Source organism: Zalophus californianus, chromosome 7, assembly GCF_009762305.2.
Source record: "Zalophus californianus isolate mZalCal1 chromosome 7, mZalCal1.pri.v2, whole genome shotgun sequence".
NCBI classification, from domain to species: Eukaryota; Metazoa; Chordata; class Mammalia; order Carnivora; family Otariidae; genus Zalophus; species Zalophus californianus.
The window spans coordinates 107901441-107919576 of NC_045601.1; the positions used below are offsets into that span (position 1 = coordinate 107901441).

General features: G+C 39.7%; 1 protein-coding gene across 4 annotated transcripts in view; it reads right to left on the reverse strand.

Annotated features, from left to right (window-relative positions):
• Positions 1-95: 95 nt before the first annotated feature.
• Positions 96-18136, reverse strand: part of UBR2 (ubiquitin protein ligase E3 component n-recognin 2) — a 118057-nt gene continuing 100016 nt past the window's right edge. For 3 of the 4 annotated variants that reach the window (XM_027601320.2, XM_027601318.2, XM_027601319.2), the window contains exons 37-47: positions 16552-16648; positions 16237-16304; positions 14841-14976; positions 14101-14191; positions 12907-13037; positions 11408-11513; positions 9513-9569; positions 7334-7411; positions 6298-6468; positions 4169-4270; positions 96-2305 (exon numbers count right to left, since the gene is read on the reverse strand). In XM_027601320.2, the coding sequence (XP_027457121.1) occupies positions 2164-2305; positions 4169-4270; positions 6298-6468; positions 7334-7411; positions 9513-9569; positions 11408-11513; positions 12907-13037; positions 14101-14191; positions 14841-14976; positions 16237-16304; positions 16552-16648 (1179 nt within the window). In that variant the 3' untranslated portion in view covers positions 96-2163. The remainder of the gene's footprint in view (positions 2306-4168; positions 4271-6297; positions 6469-7333; positions 7412-9512; positions 9570-11407; positions 11514-12906; positions 13038-14100; positions 14192-14840; positions 14977-16236; positions 16305-16551; positions 16649-18136) is intronic. The other variant, XM_027601321.2, reaches the window with a different exon arrangement.

Here is an 18136-nt window from a genome sequence, read left to right on the forward strand (position 1 = left end):
CACTTTATTTGTAACAAGGTGACACGGGGAACATTTCCACAGCACTTAAATGTGTGAAACAAAATGGAAAGAAAACGTAGGCAGACCCAAAGTAATGTCAACACCTAAAGCATTTATTTGGATATCTTTAAACTTTTTACATATGATACATTCCAAATTTTACAAGTTGTCCACAGATATTAAAGTTATAGCCAATTTATTAAACAGATATGATTTTCCCTGATATGGAAAGCATGTTATATAAACATTTCTACAATAAACATAATACATGCGGAACAAATCATAAAAACTAAGATGATTCATTAGGTAGGGAAGACAATTAGCTTAATGATGCACACATTAGAAGATAAAGGGGGTATGTGTGTTGCTATTTCATAGAAGTTCATCTTCTCTCAGATTCCCCGACATTTTCAGAGAATGAAATCCAGGGACACCCTCTGCTAACAATGGATTTCTATGAAGTCATTTCTGAAAGCCAGAGTATTGCTATGATTTGGTAGAAATGTTTATAATCCATTTACAGAGGGAGAAACCTAGTCCTATTTTAAAATTTAAGCTTGGTGAACATATGGAGAAAAGCCAAAAGAAGCTGGGCTTAAAAGCTAAAGGAATGGGGATGTGACAAAGGCCAAAATAAACATTAAAATCATAATGCCATTAACAGCCCCAGGTCTTATGAATGGAAGGAAGGCCAGAAAAAGGAGTAGAGTACCGGGTTCTAATTTGGATTTTCTTCCTGTCGGTCCTCCTCTCAGCTGGTGAGCTAGTCCTGAGCAAGAAGGGCTAAGGTCATCTTTTCAGAGGAGGGGGTCCTGTCACACACTACCTTTGAGAAGCATGTGGCTTCTGCATTCCCACTTACTTTAGCCTAAAGTCTGGATTTCTGACCTTCCTCCCGGGTTTACTGCAGTGTATGCAAAGCTGAGTGGAAGAGAACTTTTAGATGCAGTTCAAAAACACGGAGTGAAAGCGTTACTCACATTGGCTAAAAAAAATCCAAGAGCTTCTTCTTATTCATTTGTCCCTTAGCCCCACCTTAGAGAGGCTCAGAATTTATTCCTCCACTAAATCTGCAATCACTCTGTGTGTGTATTCAAGCTCTCAGCACACACATATCAAACCAGAGTGGCTGTGTGGTATGTAACAGTTAAAAGCTATTTTACTAAGCGGCTATCATTCTAGGAAGGCACCTCTTAGTAAGAACAATAATGTTTAAAAATAATAAAAAGCCTGGGCACACAGGCTGTCCCAGGAATGTACTAAGTGAGCCAGCAGGTAAACAGCCATTCATCTAGTCCAGGAAATGCTAGAAGGGGTAGGAGAACCTCAAAATACCGAGTTCTCATTTTTTCTGCTAGTGTTTGGTATTAGATGCATACAATCTCTCAGTTTAGTCTTAGAAATGGGAATATACTGTTTGAAAAATTAGGATACTCTAAGTTTTCAAAAAGCCCTTTAAAATGAGTTTTTTCCCTCAAAGCCAAAAGTCTTGCAAAAAAATAAAAAATAAAAATAAAAAAATAAAAATCCAACTTCTATAGCCCTGAAAACCACCAGCATATGAAGCAACCAGGCTCTCCCCCTCATCCCACAGGCTCCTCCTGCACATGTGCCCCAACCTGCTCACAGCCAATGAAGACTAGGGATAGCCGCTTTCACAATCCACTGCTTTGCTCTTAGAGGTAGGGTCCTGCCAGCAGAGGGAACAGCAACCCAGTCCCAGTGTTGAGAGTCACTGAAAGGGATCAGGAAGTGTGACCCCCAACAGACCACAGAGACTGTTTCCTGCTGCTGTCGAATCAGCATTAGGCCTGGAGTTCCTTGTGATCAGTAACATAACATGGCTCAGACTACTGGGAACGGTCAAACATAGTCAGACGCCCACAAAGGGGCTGTGCTCAGCCTGGGAAGAGAAGCTCCTCGCTGGATCCTAAAACTCAAGCAGTTACATTTGAGGGGCACAGCAAATGGTGCAAGAAAATCCACTGATGGAAGATGATTTTCATGAGTCCCTGGAGCCAGAAACTATGAAAACAAAACTGAGAAGAAAAGCTTAAATAGAGAATTTATTTCCAAATTCGGCAGAATTTATTTCCTATTCTCTTTCTTGAAAAGCCAACTGGGTTACAAAAATCCAAGTTTATGTTTTTGGTAGTGAAGTAACTATAAATGTTGCCAGTCAATGCCAACCAGTGTCTGATTTGCTTCCTGTGCATGTCCAATTTCCTCCGTGATACTGTGCTGGTGCCAAAGCTTCTGAATCTTCTTAAATCGCTCTTTGCACAAATGTAAAGGATTTCCCCGTCTAGAAGGAAGACGCATGTCACTCAGGATGCATTCTGTTTATTCATCCATTATACCCCAACCTTTGCTGATTTAGGAAAAGTTACAAGTTACTGGTTTAAGATCCTCTGCAAAATTCCTGTTCGGCACGAGACTGTGGCTATTAACACATTAGTTCTGAAGGCTGGCTAGGAGCAGCTGAAAGGAGTAAGTGCTGAAAAGAAGAGGAAAATGTACACAAGCTACACTTACTCAGACTGGGGTGAGGGAAGAGAGGGTAAGGTTGAGCAGGAAGGTCTGGGTGGAGAGGTTAAAACTACCCATTCATTGTTCACTTCGTTGGTAAAATGTAAGAAAGAAGGGAGGAGGCAGGGGAGAGGATGCAAGGAAAATTGCAGGGGTAAAAATGTTCCCCAGAGTGCTGTCTTTCAGCCACAAAGTAGAAGCAAAAGCAGCCAAATGTGAATAACTTCCAGGTCTAATTTAATTAAAAAAAGGGGGGGGGTTTGGTAAGTTCACGCTGGTAGACTTTCCTCTTGATTCAGAGCACATCAATCCTCTTACTCTCTAACCAGGGCTCTTCCTCCTAAGAGCCCAAAACTCCTCAGGGCAATGGGAGAACCATTAGCAGGTGGCATATGCCTGTAACCTTGCAGCCGAGCTCCTGGGGCAGCCCCCTACTGATCTTGCCTTGGTTTCCAGGTCTTCTTTTTCTGTTCCCCAAGGCTTCTATCTAGGTTAAAACTTTCACCTCCTCTGGGCAAAGAGAGGGTCTAAAAGAAGTTAATAATGCTTGAGGGAACTGCTGTTACCTTTTTCTCATGATATAACAGAAGCAGCCAGAGTAGAAGTGATTAAGTCTCAAATACTGTTGTATTGCTCTATATGTTCTAAATCTTTGTCCCCAGACTCTTAAGTTAATAAGATAAGCACATCTCTCTTTTTTTAAAGTAGGCTCCATGCCCAATGTGGGGCTTGAACTCACGATCCTGAGATCAAAAGCTGCATACTCCAGTGACTGAGCCAGTCAGGCGCCCCAAGCACATCTCTTATCAATTAAGATTTGCTCTTTTACATCATCTGAACAGCACTGGGTCTCCTCATACAAAGCAACACAAATCACAACAGACTATCCCTACAGTGTTCTGATGCTGTGGATGCCACGTGGCAATTTCAATGGTTCTCTGGAGTGATAAATGGAAAAAAAATTGCACTCTCTCCAATTCCTTTCCCTTATCTGTCCTGATGGCCCTCATGACTTTTTAAAGATTTTTTTAAAAAATTTTTATTTATTTGACAGACAGAGAGAAGACAGCAAGAGAGGGAACACAAGCAGGGGGAGTGGGAGAAGCAGGCTTCCCGCTGAGTAGGGAGCCCAATGTGGGGCTCGATCCCAGAACCCTGGGATCATGACCTGAATCGAAGGCAGATGCTTAACAACTGAGCCACCCAGGTGCCCCCCTCATGACATTTAAAAAAATATTTTATTTATTTGAGAGAGGAGAGGGAGAGAGGGAGAGAGAGAGAGGGAGAGAGAGAGAGTACAAACAGGAAGAGGGGCAGAGGGACAAGCAAGACTCCCCGCTGAGCGGGGCTCGATCACAGGGCCCTGAGATCATGACCTGAGCAGAGGTCAGATGCTTAACCAACTATACAACACAGGCGCCCCCACTCATGACATTCTGAGGGCTGGGAAAGAGAATGCCCAATGAGGCAGTCAGGGTGCCCTTCTTGGAAGAGTCCATCTCTGCCAGAACAGAAGGTCTACAGCCCCCAGGCTAGTTAGCAGGTAGGCCTCACTCACAGGCTGATCACATTCACTGTGTATTGAAAGCTCTGAAGGCCCAGGGTCAGCCAACCCAGCCCCCCCAGGATGGGCCCTTACCTGAGTCCTTGGTCAGTCTCCCCATAGTCATCAAGGTAAGGAGGAGAATAAAAACAGCCTTTGGTTTTGCCAGCTAAAAATAGCACCTGACATTCCCGCACTCTGTAGAGAGACCATTTATACATTATAGATTAGTAACCAATGTTTGGGTTCAGTTCCTAATGGACTGAAGCTTATAAAAAAATAAACACCAGTGTTAGAAGAAACAGCATTTATAGCAGAGACACTTCAAGTATCAACACATCTGCCCAAGTTTTAAAAATAACTAAAATGATTGAATTGTAACCAATAATGATTGCATTGTACATCAATATAGTGAGGAAGAGGAACATTCTGGATTAGGAATCAATGGCTCATGTAATACTAAGCATTTAAAAAATTATGAAGTGTGAGATAGTTAACTTTTTTTTTTAAGATTTATTCATTTGAGAGAGACAGAGACAGAGAAGCAGGGGGAGAGGCAGAGGGAAAGAGAGAAGCAGACTCCCTGCTGAGCCGGGAGCCCGACGTAGGGTTTGATCCCAGAACCAGAGATCATGACCTGAACCGAAGGCAGAGACTTAACCATCTGAGCTATCGAGGAACCCTGATAGTTAACTCCTAAACATAAAATAGTTACCGATATTTTATCCATTATTATGAGGAAGCTGTTCATTTTAAAAAAATGCACAAAAACATCCTGAATTAGGTTGATTTGAAACACAAAGCAACACTGTACATGACTGAAAGGGTTTTGAAATATGTGAGACAAGAGAAACTGCTTTATTTCTCCTAAGGCCTATTTAAAAATGTGTCTCCTGACCCCTTTGAGAAGTTTGCCTGACCTTTTCTGGGTATTAATAATTTGGTTCATTTATTGAGAACATGTTATATACAAGAAAATTGTCAGGCACAGGGGACTAAGGTACCTAAGATACAGACCTAATTTATGCCTCAGGCGAGCTCAAACTCATGTCACTTCTCTCCTTCAAACACTGAACTGAGTTCTATCTCACTCAGAGATGTGACCAGAACATAGCAGGCCCCAGGACACCCCCCTTGTGCACACCACTCCAGTGACACGAGCCTCACTGCTGTTTCTTGAACATTTTACAATTTTACAATTGGCTGTATCCTGCCTACAGTGTTCTCCCCACTTCTTTCAGTGTTTATTCAAAAGTCATCTTCTTGGTTCCCTAACTAAAATCCAACTCCCCATCTGCCATCTCATACTCCTCTCCCTGCTTTATTTTTTCTCCTCTGGGTGTATCACTTTCTAAATTCTTATCAGCCTTGTTTATTTTTTATCTCCCACACTAGAAAATGAGCTCCACAAAGGTAGAGATTTTTATCTGTTTTGTTGACTACTGTATTCTCAAAGCCCAGTACACAGCAGTCACTATTAAGTATTTGTGGTATGTTGTCCAATATATATACAACCATAGTTGACCTTAGAACATGGCAGTTAGAGGTGCTGACCCATCTCCCCCCCCACCCCTGTGCTGTTGAGTATCTGCATATAACTTCTGACTTCCCCAAAACTTAACTACTAATAGCTCACTGTTGACTGGAAGCTTTACCAATAACAGACAACTGATCACCACACATTTCACATGTTTTATGTATTATGTACTGTATTCTTATAATAAAGCAAGCTAGAGAAAACTGTTAAGGAACTCAAAAGGAAGAGAAAATACATTTGCAGTACTATACTGTATTTACTGAAAAAAATCTACGTATGAGTGGACTTGCATATGGTTCCAAACTGTGTTATTCAAGGGTCAACGGTATACACATCAGCCAGTGATATGTACGGATCCCAAACCGTTAAGGATACAACAAAAGAAGTAATTTTGACTGGATCTGGGCAGAAAATCAAGGACAACTGGAAGTTTCACATTAGAATGAGGCACAAAGAAAGTAGAACTGAATTGTCATGGAGGTGGGAAGGATGACAATGGAAGAAGCAGCAAAGAGACAGCATGAGCCAGATATGAGATGTGAGGAGAAAAGGGTCCCCTGTTCCTTGAATGAATAAAAGGAGAACAGCAGTCTCAAATTTCTTTGCAACATAGTAGTTTCTTGTGCTATCCCTCAACATGCATATACAATGGCAGATGCAAAGTAAAAAGCTCTGGTCAGGGCCTTACCTGAGGAAGATGCCCACCCCAGAACCACAGGAGTAGGTGTGAGCTGTGCAGGCTCCCACGTCTTCCCCTTCCAGTTCAGTCTGACAGCAGTAGCTCTGTGAGCACAGCAGAGTTCCACACACAAGGCACAGAGTGGGGGCTCTGCTCTTATCACCACCTGATTTGGGGCACCTCCATGGGATAAAAAAATGCTCAAGTCATTGCTCTAAAAAGAGCTGACGGTGGTGAGCCACCCTGGAAAAAATTCTGCAACATCACGTAGAGTTGAAGATGCTTAGATCCTACGGCCCAGACAAATTTACTTCTAGAATTGGGAACATCTCACACAAACACCATACTGGAAATATTCAATCAACAACTGGAGAAAAGGTAAATTAAAATCAATAGGAGAAAAAAAAGTAAATTCTGCTCTCATGTGGTGAAATACTACACAAGGTGAAAACTGATGAATTAACAGTTATGTATGATGAATGTATAAAAAAAACCCTGACAAACAGTGCTGAGTGCAAGAAACTGTAGAATATGTAGAGTGCCATTTTAAAGCTTAAAACAGGCAAAATATGCTGCTTGGGAATAAAACATTTGTTGCTAACGTGTAAATGCAGAGAAAGTTTGATAGTTTGTGTAAAGCAGAGGGTTTTTGCAGGGGGAGGAGGAGGGCGCATCAGAGAAGAGGTACACAAGGCAGCTTCAATTGCCTTGTTAAGGTTCCAGTTTTTACACTACTGACTATTCTTATGCAGTTTCTATGTCAAACATTTACAAATATTACTAAGGGCTCTTATTAAACTGCAAATGGTTATTTAGATAACCTGTAATGAATCAAATTTGTCACTTGTCAGCCTGTTTCCTGTACCTTATTCTGAAGCATGCTGGAATGGTGCTGTTACAAGACGGGCAGTGAAAAACACTATCGAAGTTATAATTCCCCCCACCCAAACAAAATGGAACAAAAACAATGTCCCTTCAATTCTGTATAGAGCAGTGAGTGCTTCCAGTGGTAAGAAATGCTCAACACTTGAATGTCAGAACTTACGAGAAATTAGATGCTTGATTAATGAGGCTGCTGTAATCCTCTGGAAGGTCTATTAATTTGTTGGATTCTCTTGGATAGCTAAAACAAAACAAAACAAAACAAACCAACAAACAAAAAACCACATAGAAAACCAGTTAGAAGTCATATTATAAAAATGACCGGTAACTCTTAGTTAAAACAAAGGAAGACTGAATCTGAGTAACTGGGTATTATCACAGTGGTAAAAGAAGCCGTAATAAGAGATTAAAAAGGCACTCTCTCTTTTTTTTTTTTAAGATGCATTATCTTTATTATTTAAAAATTTTTTTAGGTAAGCTCTATGCCCAACATGGGGCTTAAACCCACAACCCCAAGATCAAGAGTCCCATGTTCTCCCACTGAGCCAGCCAGGCGCCCCTAAAAAGGCACTCTTAAATAACACAGGGCCCTAGGGCTTACATTTTCACTTGAAAAGCTCAGAATACATTATCAAGACAGTAGACAGTACTTAGTATCTGTCCCATTTAAGTGAAAATCTGGTAGCTCTGGGAAGAAGGGAGAGATTCCTCCCTGGGCTTCTATGGAAAACAGTGCATTAATGGAAAGTCCACCCACGCCAACTCAGGGTAAGACAGAAAAGATACACTTACTAAGGGTGAAATGAGCTGGGAGGAGAGAAGGCAGTAGAAGAACAGATAGATTTTCTTTAATTAGAGACACCAGGCCATGTTGATTCTGTGACAAGTTAATTCATATAAAATGTAGATCCAAATTCAACTGGTACGTGAGGATCTGTTCTCAGTGCTCACATATGCCCACCATGAGCTGTGTGATGTGGCCTGCCCCTACTTTCCCTGAGGCAGGGACACACAGCCAAGGGGGAGTGACTAAGACAGCAGATCTTTTTTTTTTTTAAAGATAGAGAGGGAGTGGGAAAGAGAATCCTAAGCAGGCTACAACGCCCAGCATGTGAGTCCAACCCGGGGGCTCAATCTCACCACCCTGAGATCATGACCTGAGCTGAAATCAAGAGTAAGACACTTAACTGACTGAGCCACCCAGGTGAGAAACAGGATTTGGTAGGCAAGTCCTGGGTTTTGTTTAAGATTTTTTTTTTTTTTAGAGATTTTATTTATTTATTTGACAGAGAGAGAACACAAGTAGGCAGAGAAGGCAGAGGGAGAAGCAGGCTTCCCACTGAGCAAGGAGCCCGATGCGGGGCTCGATCCCAGGACCCTGGGATCATGACCTGACCCGAAGGCAGACGCTTAACGACTGAGCCACCCAGGCGCCCTTAAGATTTTTTTATCTTTAAGTAATCTCTATACCTAATGAGGGGCCCAAACTCACAACACCAAGATTAAGAGTCACATGTTCTACTGACTGAGCCAGTCAGGCACCCCTAGGCCTGAGTATTTTTTAAAAGTTTCCAAAATTATTCTGATGTAGACCTCAAGTATAGAACTACTGTTCCACATGAGTTCTCCGACTTCAGAGTTGAATCATATGAAACTGGTGATATTCAACCACTTCTGACTTAAATTAACTGGAATTTCGTATGGTTCAAGTTAATACAAGTAGGGTGCTATCATTTCTAGATTTGGGACAGGATGTGTATAAAATCAAATAAATAGAACAGATAATCTCCTCTAGCCTTCTGAGTTTTATGGATGATGTATTTAGTAGAACCAAGGAGAGATTTAACAAATGAAACACATCTGTTATCACCAGGATAGCATACTTTCCTATGGAATCAGAATAGAGCTAATGTCAAAAAGAAGAAGAAAAAAAAAGGCCATGATTTGATAATCACTGAAACTGAGTAACAGGAACGTGGAGCCTTATTATATGATTCTTCATACTTTTGGATAGTTTAAATTTTTCCATAATAAAAGGAAAAAAGCAGAGCTAAGAAAAATCTGGTAAAGAACCTACATTTTTAAAAAGCAAACTTTCCAAAATAAAATAATTTTGTTATTTGTCTCCTCTGCCAAGAATAATGTACGTATATACTTATATTCATAATGCTTATTTTTTAGAAACTCTCATCGTTAGACTAAGAGAAAAGTATGAAGGCAAGATGTTCCTCCTCTTGGAATCACTGAATGCCTGGGAAGTCAATTTTAAAGGAATTGCACACTTACATCCTACTTCCTCCCTACCCTCCGCCCAACCAAATCTTTGATAATCTTTAACTTACCTTATAGCATCTCTTTCACCTTCTAGATATCTTTTAACTTCAATGTTATGACACCAACTTCAATGTAAATGGAGAAAAAAAAACCAACAAAACTTAACTTTTGAAGGGTTAAAATAGAATTTTTTCCTCTCTATTTCTCTATCCAGTAAGAGAAAAACAAATCTTCTTGGCTTAATATATTTATAACATCAAAAGGAGGAAGACATATTTTGCTACAATTTTTAAATCAGAAGAATATGACCTGTGATTTCCTAAAAGCATACACTATTATCCCACTAATTTGGACACTCTGGAAAAGCCAGTATGAATTAATGACAAGATCTTACTATTTAGAGCTAGAATATTCATTATAAAAAAATTTTTTTGTTTTTTTAAGTTTTTTTTTATTTGACAGAGAGAGACAGAGAGAGAGGTGAACACAAGCAGGGGGAGCAGGAGAGGGAGAAGCAGGCTTCCTGCCGAGCAGGGAGCCCAATGGCGGGGCTCGACCCCGGGACCCTGGGATCATGACCTGAGCCAAAGGCAGGCACTCAACCACCTGAGCCACCCAGGCGTCCCCCATTTAACCATTTTTAAGTGTATAGTTCTGTGGCATTAAGTACATTCACACTGTTAGGCAACCCTCCCTCCTATCCATCTCCAGAACTTTTTCAACTTACCCAAATGAAATTCTGTACTCATTAAACACTAACCCATTCCTCACTTCCCCCAGCCTCTGACAATCATTCTATTTTCTGTCTCTATGAATTTGACTACTCTAGATACCTCATGTAAATGGAAACATATAATATTTATTCTTTTGTGACTGGCTTCTTTCACTTAGCATGTTTTCAAGCTTCATCCATGTTGTAGCAGGGGTCAGAACTTCCTTCCTTTTCAAGGCTGAATAGTATGTCATTGTATGTATACACTACATATTGTTTATCTACTCATCTGTTGTTGGGACAATTAGCTTGCTCCACCTTTTGGCTATTATGACTAACGCTGCTATGAACATGGTTGTACAAGTATCTATTTGAGTCCCTGATTTCAATTCTTCTGCAATATATACCTAGAAGTTGAATTGCTGGATCTTATGATAATTCTATGTTTAAGTTTTTGAAGAACTGCCATACTATTTTCCAGAGCAACTACCCTATTTTCTGTTCCTACCAGAATGCACAAGGATTTCAATTTCTTGACATCCTCAACAACATGTTATTATTGTCTGTCTTTTGATTACAGCCATCCTAATAGGTATGAAGTAGTATCTCACCGTGGTTCTTATTTGTGTTTTCTTAACGACTAGTGATGTGAGCATGTTTTCACGTGCTTATTGGTCACTGGGTATCTTCTTTGGAGAAGTCCTTTGTTCCTTTTTAAACGGATGGTTGCTTTTTTGTTGAGATGTAAGAATTCTGGCCATATATTCATACATTCTGAATATTAATCCCTTATCAGATACATGATTTGCAATTATTTCCCCCCATTCTGTGGGCAAAAGAGCCAAGTTTTAATCTTAACTCACACTAACTTGACATGACTGACAAATAACTTTCTCTAGACTTCAATTTTCTCAAATATAAAGTGACGGTATTGGACTAGATAACCCTTAAGGTTTTTCAGTTCCAAAAATTTACAGAACAGAGTCCTTAACAAGTAAGTTAATACGAGGAAATAAACATTCCTACCACTACATTCCTTCCAAGCAAATCTGCTTATGCTATTCACTAGCTTGGCAAAAACCTTGCCACAAAGGTAAATTCTTAACTAAGAAGGTCTAATCCTTATAGGATGAATTACACAGATTGAATTCTGCCAGGCTCACTATCTAAAAATTACGTAATATGTGATAAACCTAAGTTTGTTTCCACAGAACTATTCAATATAATAGAAGAAAAGTGTATAATCATTACCTTTCAATCAGTAATTTTGTTATCTCATTTTCTTGAAAAAGGCAAATGAGGTTGTTTGGCAGGGAAAGGTAGTTACACAAATGTTCAAAATGGCTTGTTCCAGAAACTGCAAACGGAGAAGAGAAGAGTGATGCATGTAACAGCTAAGAGTACATCCTGTAGGAGAGGAAGTAATAGCAGAACTTGAAAGCATGATGAAAGAGTTTGGATTTACTAGATATGTAACTTTTTTTTTTTAAAGATTTTATTTATTTATTTGACAGAGAGAGACACAGAGAGAGGGAACACAAGCAGTGGGAGTGGGAGAGGGAGAAGCAGGCTCCCCGCAGAGCAGGGAGCCCGACACAGGGATCTATCCCAGGACCCTGGGATCATGACCTGAGGTGAAGGCAGACGCTTAATGACTGAGCCACCCAGGCGCCCCGATATGTAATTTGTAGGAAGTTCACAAAAGAGCATGTGGAAGGGGTCCACAGAAAATGGCACAACTGAGAGCAGAACCAGGCAGCTCCCACACCAAACTGGTCACAATTGCTTTGTGTCTCAGTTTTACCATTTGAAAAATGGTGTACCAGCCCAATCTACTTCACTGGGGCTATGTGTGAACAAATAAATGACAAAAATAACATATGGGTGCTCTGGAAAAGGATAAAGCAGTACAGAAATAGATGATTTTATCATGAAAGATGGATTTAAGCACTACCCTTACTCATCACTGCAAATGATTAGGAAGTCTAGACTATTAGCTGAATGAAGGTGCCAGTCAACAGACTTTGAGAGGGCAATCTCACCTGTGGGCACCCGTTGCCCTGTGCCAGTCACTATGGGGTACAGAGACAGTAAACTTTAAGTCTGCCTTGATACTACACTTTTATGAAATGAATTGAAACAGAACATAGAAAATAACTGTTAAATAGCAAACGAATTCCTACATTAAAATCATATATATGCAATTATTGGTATTCTGAACATTAATGCCACACATTTCAAGTTAACTGACATTGTGAGTTTTCACCTTTTATTATCTGAAGAACCTAGTTTATGAATAACATATAACTGAACATTCTAACTCTTAAAGTAAACCTAGTAAGTTTTTGTACATAAAAGCAGTACATTTCCTGAGAGCCAAATAAAATCAGACATATATACATAAATATGCATTTTTATTCTGTAATTGTGTACATCACCACAGTCAATTAGCTTATGTTCTAAGTTTTCTTTTTTTGGGGGGGGTGTGTGTGCCCAAGTTGGGGGGGGAGGGACAGAGAGAGAGGGAGAGAATCTTAAGCTGGCTCCACACCCAGCATGAAGCCCGACACAGGGTTTGATCTCATGACACTGAGATCATGACCTAAGTCAAAATGCAAAGTTGGATGCTTAACCGACTGAGCCAACCAGGTGCCCCCTAAGCTTTCATTTTTGCAAGTCACTTTAATTATAAACTGCTGGAGTGAAAGACTACATACATTTCCTACATTTTGAAAGAAATCAGAAATTACCTTGAATTTCAGGTGGGGAGGGAACTCCATTTAAGTAGTGAAAAAACAAAGCAGAACACTTCAGGAAAGGCATGATTCCATTTCTGACATTCCTCCACAGATGCCAGCCAGATGGCGTTTCTTTCAAGGAACTAAAAAGAGAAAAATGATAATTGGAAAATCTAATGAGGAAAGGTCATTCTAGGTATAGCACAGCGTGAAAACAGGGACAACTGCTATTTGGAATTAGTGGCACGAGGCTTAAAAGGAGTGGGTGGCACCATTATGGGATGTCAGGCATAAATGGTGCTATAGCCATCAATGCTGTTATTAAAATATATAAAAGTAATATAGCTATATAAAGAGAAAATTCGGAAAATAAAAAACTCCCACTATTCTAGAAATTTTTATCAGCACTACTATTCTAGCTATTTCTATTTCACACTTATCTATGTCTTACATAGTTATAGTTCTAACATATGAAATATAAAATTGTTTTTCAGAACATCATAAAATATAATTTTTATCAGAATTGTAATTTCTGGAATACATCAATCACAATTCAGCAAATTATTCCCCTGTAAGCAAACACTGCGACTGCTTTAAATTCTTTGCTAATATAAACAATATCACAGTGTACATCTTTATGCCAATAGGTTTTTCTATATGTTGAATTATTTTATTAGCATGCATTGTCAGAAATGGGATAACTCAAAGAATAAACATTATGGTTTTTGACATACACTGTTAAAAAACCAAGTGAAACTGCTGTACCAAATCCAAATGACTCCAACAATATGTGAATTTTAATAATTTCCTTGCACTCCATCCATCCAGTCCTGGATATTACCTTAAAAATATATTATGCTGACTTAATTTGCATTTTAAAATTCCTAGTGAGACAACATATATTTTAGAATAGTACTTTTCAAAGTAAGTTCCATATTTTCACTAGTCCATGACAAATCCTCTGAGCAAAATAAAGGCTCCATGGCCAAATACACATGGGAAGCTCCATATATTACTCCTTTCTCAGAGATTTCCAATCATGTTAGTATATTAAAATTAAAGGAGTCCTGCAGATCACTCCCTTATCTTCTCTTTTAAACATGTCAACAGGCAGCAATTTCCCTTTTTCAACAAAAGAATTCCTTTCTCATACTATCACCCACTAATATTCGGGGAAGTGTGATGATGTAAAGATTATGATCTCACCTTCCTGTATACTGCTGAAGTGTTTTATACAAAGCAAGAACTGCTAATTCTTCTTCACCAGCAGGATTTTCTTGATCCATGCCATTCTCTTCTGAAAGATGTGGAAATATTAGTATCCCGTATTTGCTTATGGATGACCACATCATTTAAGTGCTCAAATAGATTCCTATATTTGCACATATCTGAAAATATCCCCACAAAATACAAAGAACTTTAACCCCCAGCTGTGAGCACAGTGTCAATCTCCATCATAACAAGAAGCCAGCAGGCTTTGAGAAAATCAGCTAAATATACATACATTCTATGGTACTCAACTATTACTGAACTTATGAAATAAAAAATAAGTAAAAACATTCACATTGCTAGGGGATTTTACTAGAAGAAATTGGTTTCAAAACTTTCCACATGAGGATAAACAGAAAAAAAAGTGGCCTAATTATAATTTATGCAATATTCTTGTCTAGGCACCTCTTCCTCTTTTTTTTTTAAGATTTTATTTATTAGAGAGAGAGAGAGAGCACAAGCAGGGGGAATGGTAGGCAGAGGGAGAAACAGACTCCCCTCTGAGCAAGAAGCCTGATGTAGGGCTGGATCCCAGGACCCTGGGATCATGACCTGAGCCAAAGGCAGACGCTGAACCGACTGAGCCACCCAGGTGTCCCATCTCTTACTTTTGTTTTTAAAACAGAAAACTCAAGTACTTCGCCCTTCAAAAAGCTAAAAAAAAAAAAAGGAGTTACCTGTACATGAGGTAAGTAAGATCTGTACGATATGTGCCATAGTAACCAGATGGAAAACGTGAAGGTCTCCAGTGCCAAGGCTGATCCCAGAAAAATCATGACACTGCAACGCAGGGAAAGCGAGCACCAAGCCCACCTAGATACCAAATGCCAAGGGTCAGACAGGTCACCTTTCCTTCCACAGCTGAAGACATTTCCAGTTTCTTAACATGATCCCCTTCTGAGCTCAGCCTCTCCCCTTCAGAAATCTTTGTTCTTAAAGGGCACATGCTAGAAATTCCACAGGGATTGGCTAAGTGAAATGACTTGTGGCCTAATAAGAGTCTGCATAAGTACTATCATTTCCTATGTCCAGTGATTCCCCAATACATCTTATTGTTAGTAATAATAAAGATAACACTTGAAATCTTCCTAGGGAGTGAGCAGTGGAAAAAAAAACCCATGGATTCTGGACACACAAAAATCTAGATATGAATCCCAGTTCCTTTTATGGGCTTTTTAGACAAGTTAACACCTTTGAGCCTCAGTTTTCTTGCTGGTAAACTAGACCTAATATATATATATATATGTGTGTGTTTTTCATACCTCAGAGTAGTAAGGATATAAGGGCTAACTGAGAATGGATGTGAAAGCAGTCAGGTGCACAATAAATGCTAGCTTGCCTGTGAGCCTCCTGCTGCCTATCCAGTGGGGCTAGTGGTGGTGGTCTTTACACGAGTCCCAGAATCAGTAACAATGGCTAACATTTACTAGGGACATGGTGCTCTAAGCTCTTTACACCGCTTGTTCCACTGAATTCTGACACAATCATATAGGATAGGGACTAACCAACTTAAAGGTTCAGAACCTGATGCCCAAAGAGGTTAAGGGGACAGCACGTGGGATTGCTATGTGTGATGGTGCCCTCACTGTCCCATGTAAGGGGACCCAGCTGATGTGGGGCTGAAGGTTAGCTACCCACTGCCTGGCCAGTGCTGTGTCCTGGCACTAGAATGCACCTGCTCAGAAGACCACTTTTCCTTAAATCACAGAAAAGGGCTGTCTGTTGCTAAGTAATGTGACCATAGGGTTTATCTGTCCCAAAGCACTGTATGGGTCAGCAGCAGCCCTTATATTACTAGTGTTATTTCTATTTCTTTATGGGTAAAAAATGTAAAGAGGCTAAATTACTGACTGACCTCAGTCACAAAGTAAAATAAGAGAGGTCAAGCCTCTCAACTATATTCCTTAACATTTTCTTTTTTGAGGCTCCTGGGAAAAGAATTATACTCAAAAGTATTAAGAATAGATGACAACTCCTCCTGTTTGCCTTTACACTCACCAAGTCTAAGATAGTTATTAGATATAGATATAGTAAGATAAAGAGAATTTCAAACACAAATCACAAGATACTCACCAACAAATGAAACATGTCAATATCTAATATGCATGGAAGGTCTCCATGGTTGTCATCTGGCACCAATGCTAAATAGTTAAAGAAAAATGCATTAGCACATCTCATATGCCAACATAAATATTAAATTATTTTAAAAATGCATATAGCCTAGTTTAAATGTATTTTTCTGCAAGATACATACTAATTTTTAAGCTAGAACCTGCACATAAACAGTATTACCAAAATATTTTTCCTAATGGAGAGAAGTTGCACCACTAAGAACAAAATCACAGAAGATGAGAAATTACCATATACAGTACAAGTGTTCATACTCACATGCAAAAAGTTTACAAAAGTGTCCTTGTACCACTGAAAGTGATGCCACTGTCCAATGTGCTGCAGCAAATCTTGTTAGTGACCTAAGACAGTCATCCTGAAATAAAGAGATTGATGCAATGAACAAAGAAGCCAGCTTATGTATAAGGTATATTTGATCCTTGAACAACACGGGGGTTGGGGGAGTCGAGGCCCTCCCTGCCCACAGTTGAAAATCTGCATATAACTTTTCACTCCTCCAAAACTTAATAGCCTATTGCTGACTAGAAGCCTTACTGATGACATAAACAGTTGATTAACACATTTTTGTATATATATTATACTCTGTATTCTTACAATAAAAGAAGCTAGAAAAAAGAAAATAGTAAGAAAATCATGGGGAAGAGAAAACACATTTATGGCACTGTACACACACACACACACACACACACACACACACACACACACACACACACACACACACACACACCCATGTATAAGTGAACCCGTTCAGTTCAAACCCATGTTGTTCAAGGGTCAACTGTAGTTCTATCCTTTCAGGAATCCTAGTTCAAAGCACAGCTAGTCAAAGCAAAGCTGGATGCATATGATATCTTTCTTGGATCTTTCTAGGTGGTATGGAAGTGAATCTGTCATCTGTAATGACATTTCTCTAACATGGAATGAATGGAATGAAGACTATCTAATTGTATGCAGAATAAACCAAAGCTATCTCCTTGCAACCAAGCTGCTGGTTCGCTATGGAAAAAGATACATGCATCAAGACAAATTGTAAACAACCAAGACTCCCAAGAAGGTGATGCAGTATTTCTTTATATTTATTCTAAAGAGATGCTCTAGGGCGCCTGGGTGGCTCAGTTGGTTAGGCGACTGCCTTCGGCTCAGGTCATGATCCTGGAGTCCCGGGATCGAGTCCCGCGTCGGGCTCCCTGCTCGGCGGGGAGTCTGCTTCTCCCTCTGACCCTCTTCCCTCTCGTGCTCTCTATCTCTCATTCTCTCTCTCTCAAATAAATAAATAAAATCTTAAAAAAAAAAAAAAAAAAAAATAAAGAGATGCTCTAAAATGTGGGAAATCCTCCAAATACTGGGGAAACTATGCGCAAGAAGATGGATGTAACAAATCAGGGTGTCTGCAGCCATCAAAATTATTATGGGGACCATGTAGCAACAATAAGAAAAATCTTGATGTAAAGTGAAGAATATAGCAGGAACAAAACTACATGTAAATATCAACTGTCATCAAGTTTTAACATGCTAATGAAAAAAAAATAGGTGGTGAACTGATGAGTTTTTTCTTTCTGCTTAATTCTCTGTTTTCCAAATCTTCTGTAACGTTGTTTGGTTCACTAGATATTGAGGACTACTAATATATGGTTTTGAAGATCTTAAAATGAAAACTCACCCCACTTCTCCTGCACTCAAGAAGCTCACAGTCCTGGCTGGAGGGCAGAGGGATGGGGGATTGGGGTGAGCAGAGAGGGAGGGGAAGAAAAGGGGGAGGAGACAACTGAAGGAGGCAGTATCACAGACAAGGGATAGCCCACTCATAGGGCATGGCTCAGAGGTTTCCCAGGGAAAGCAAAGC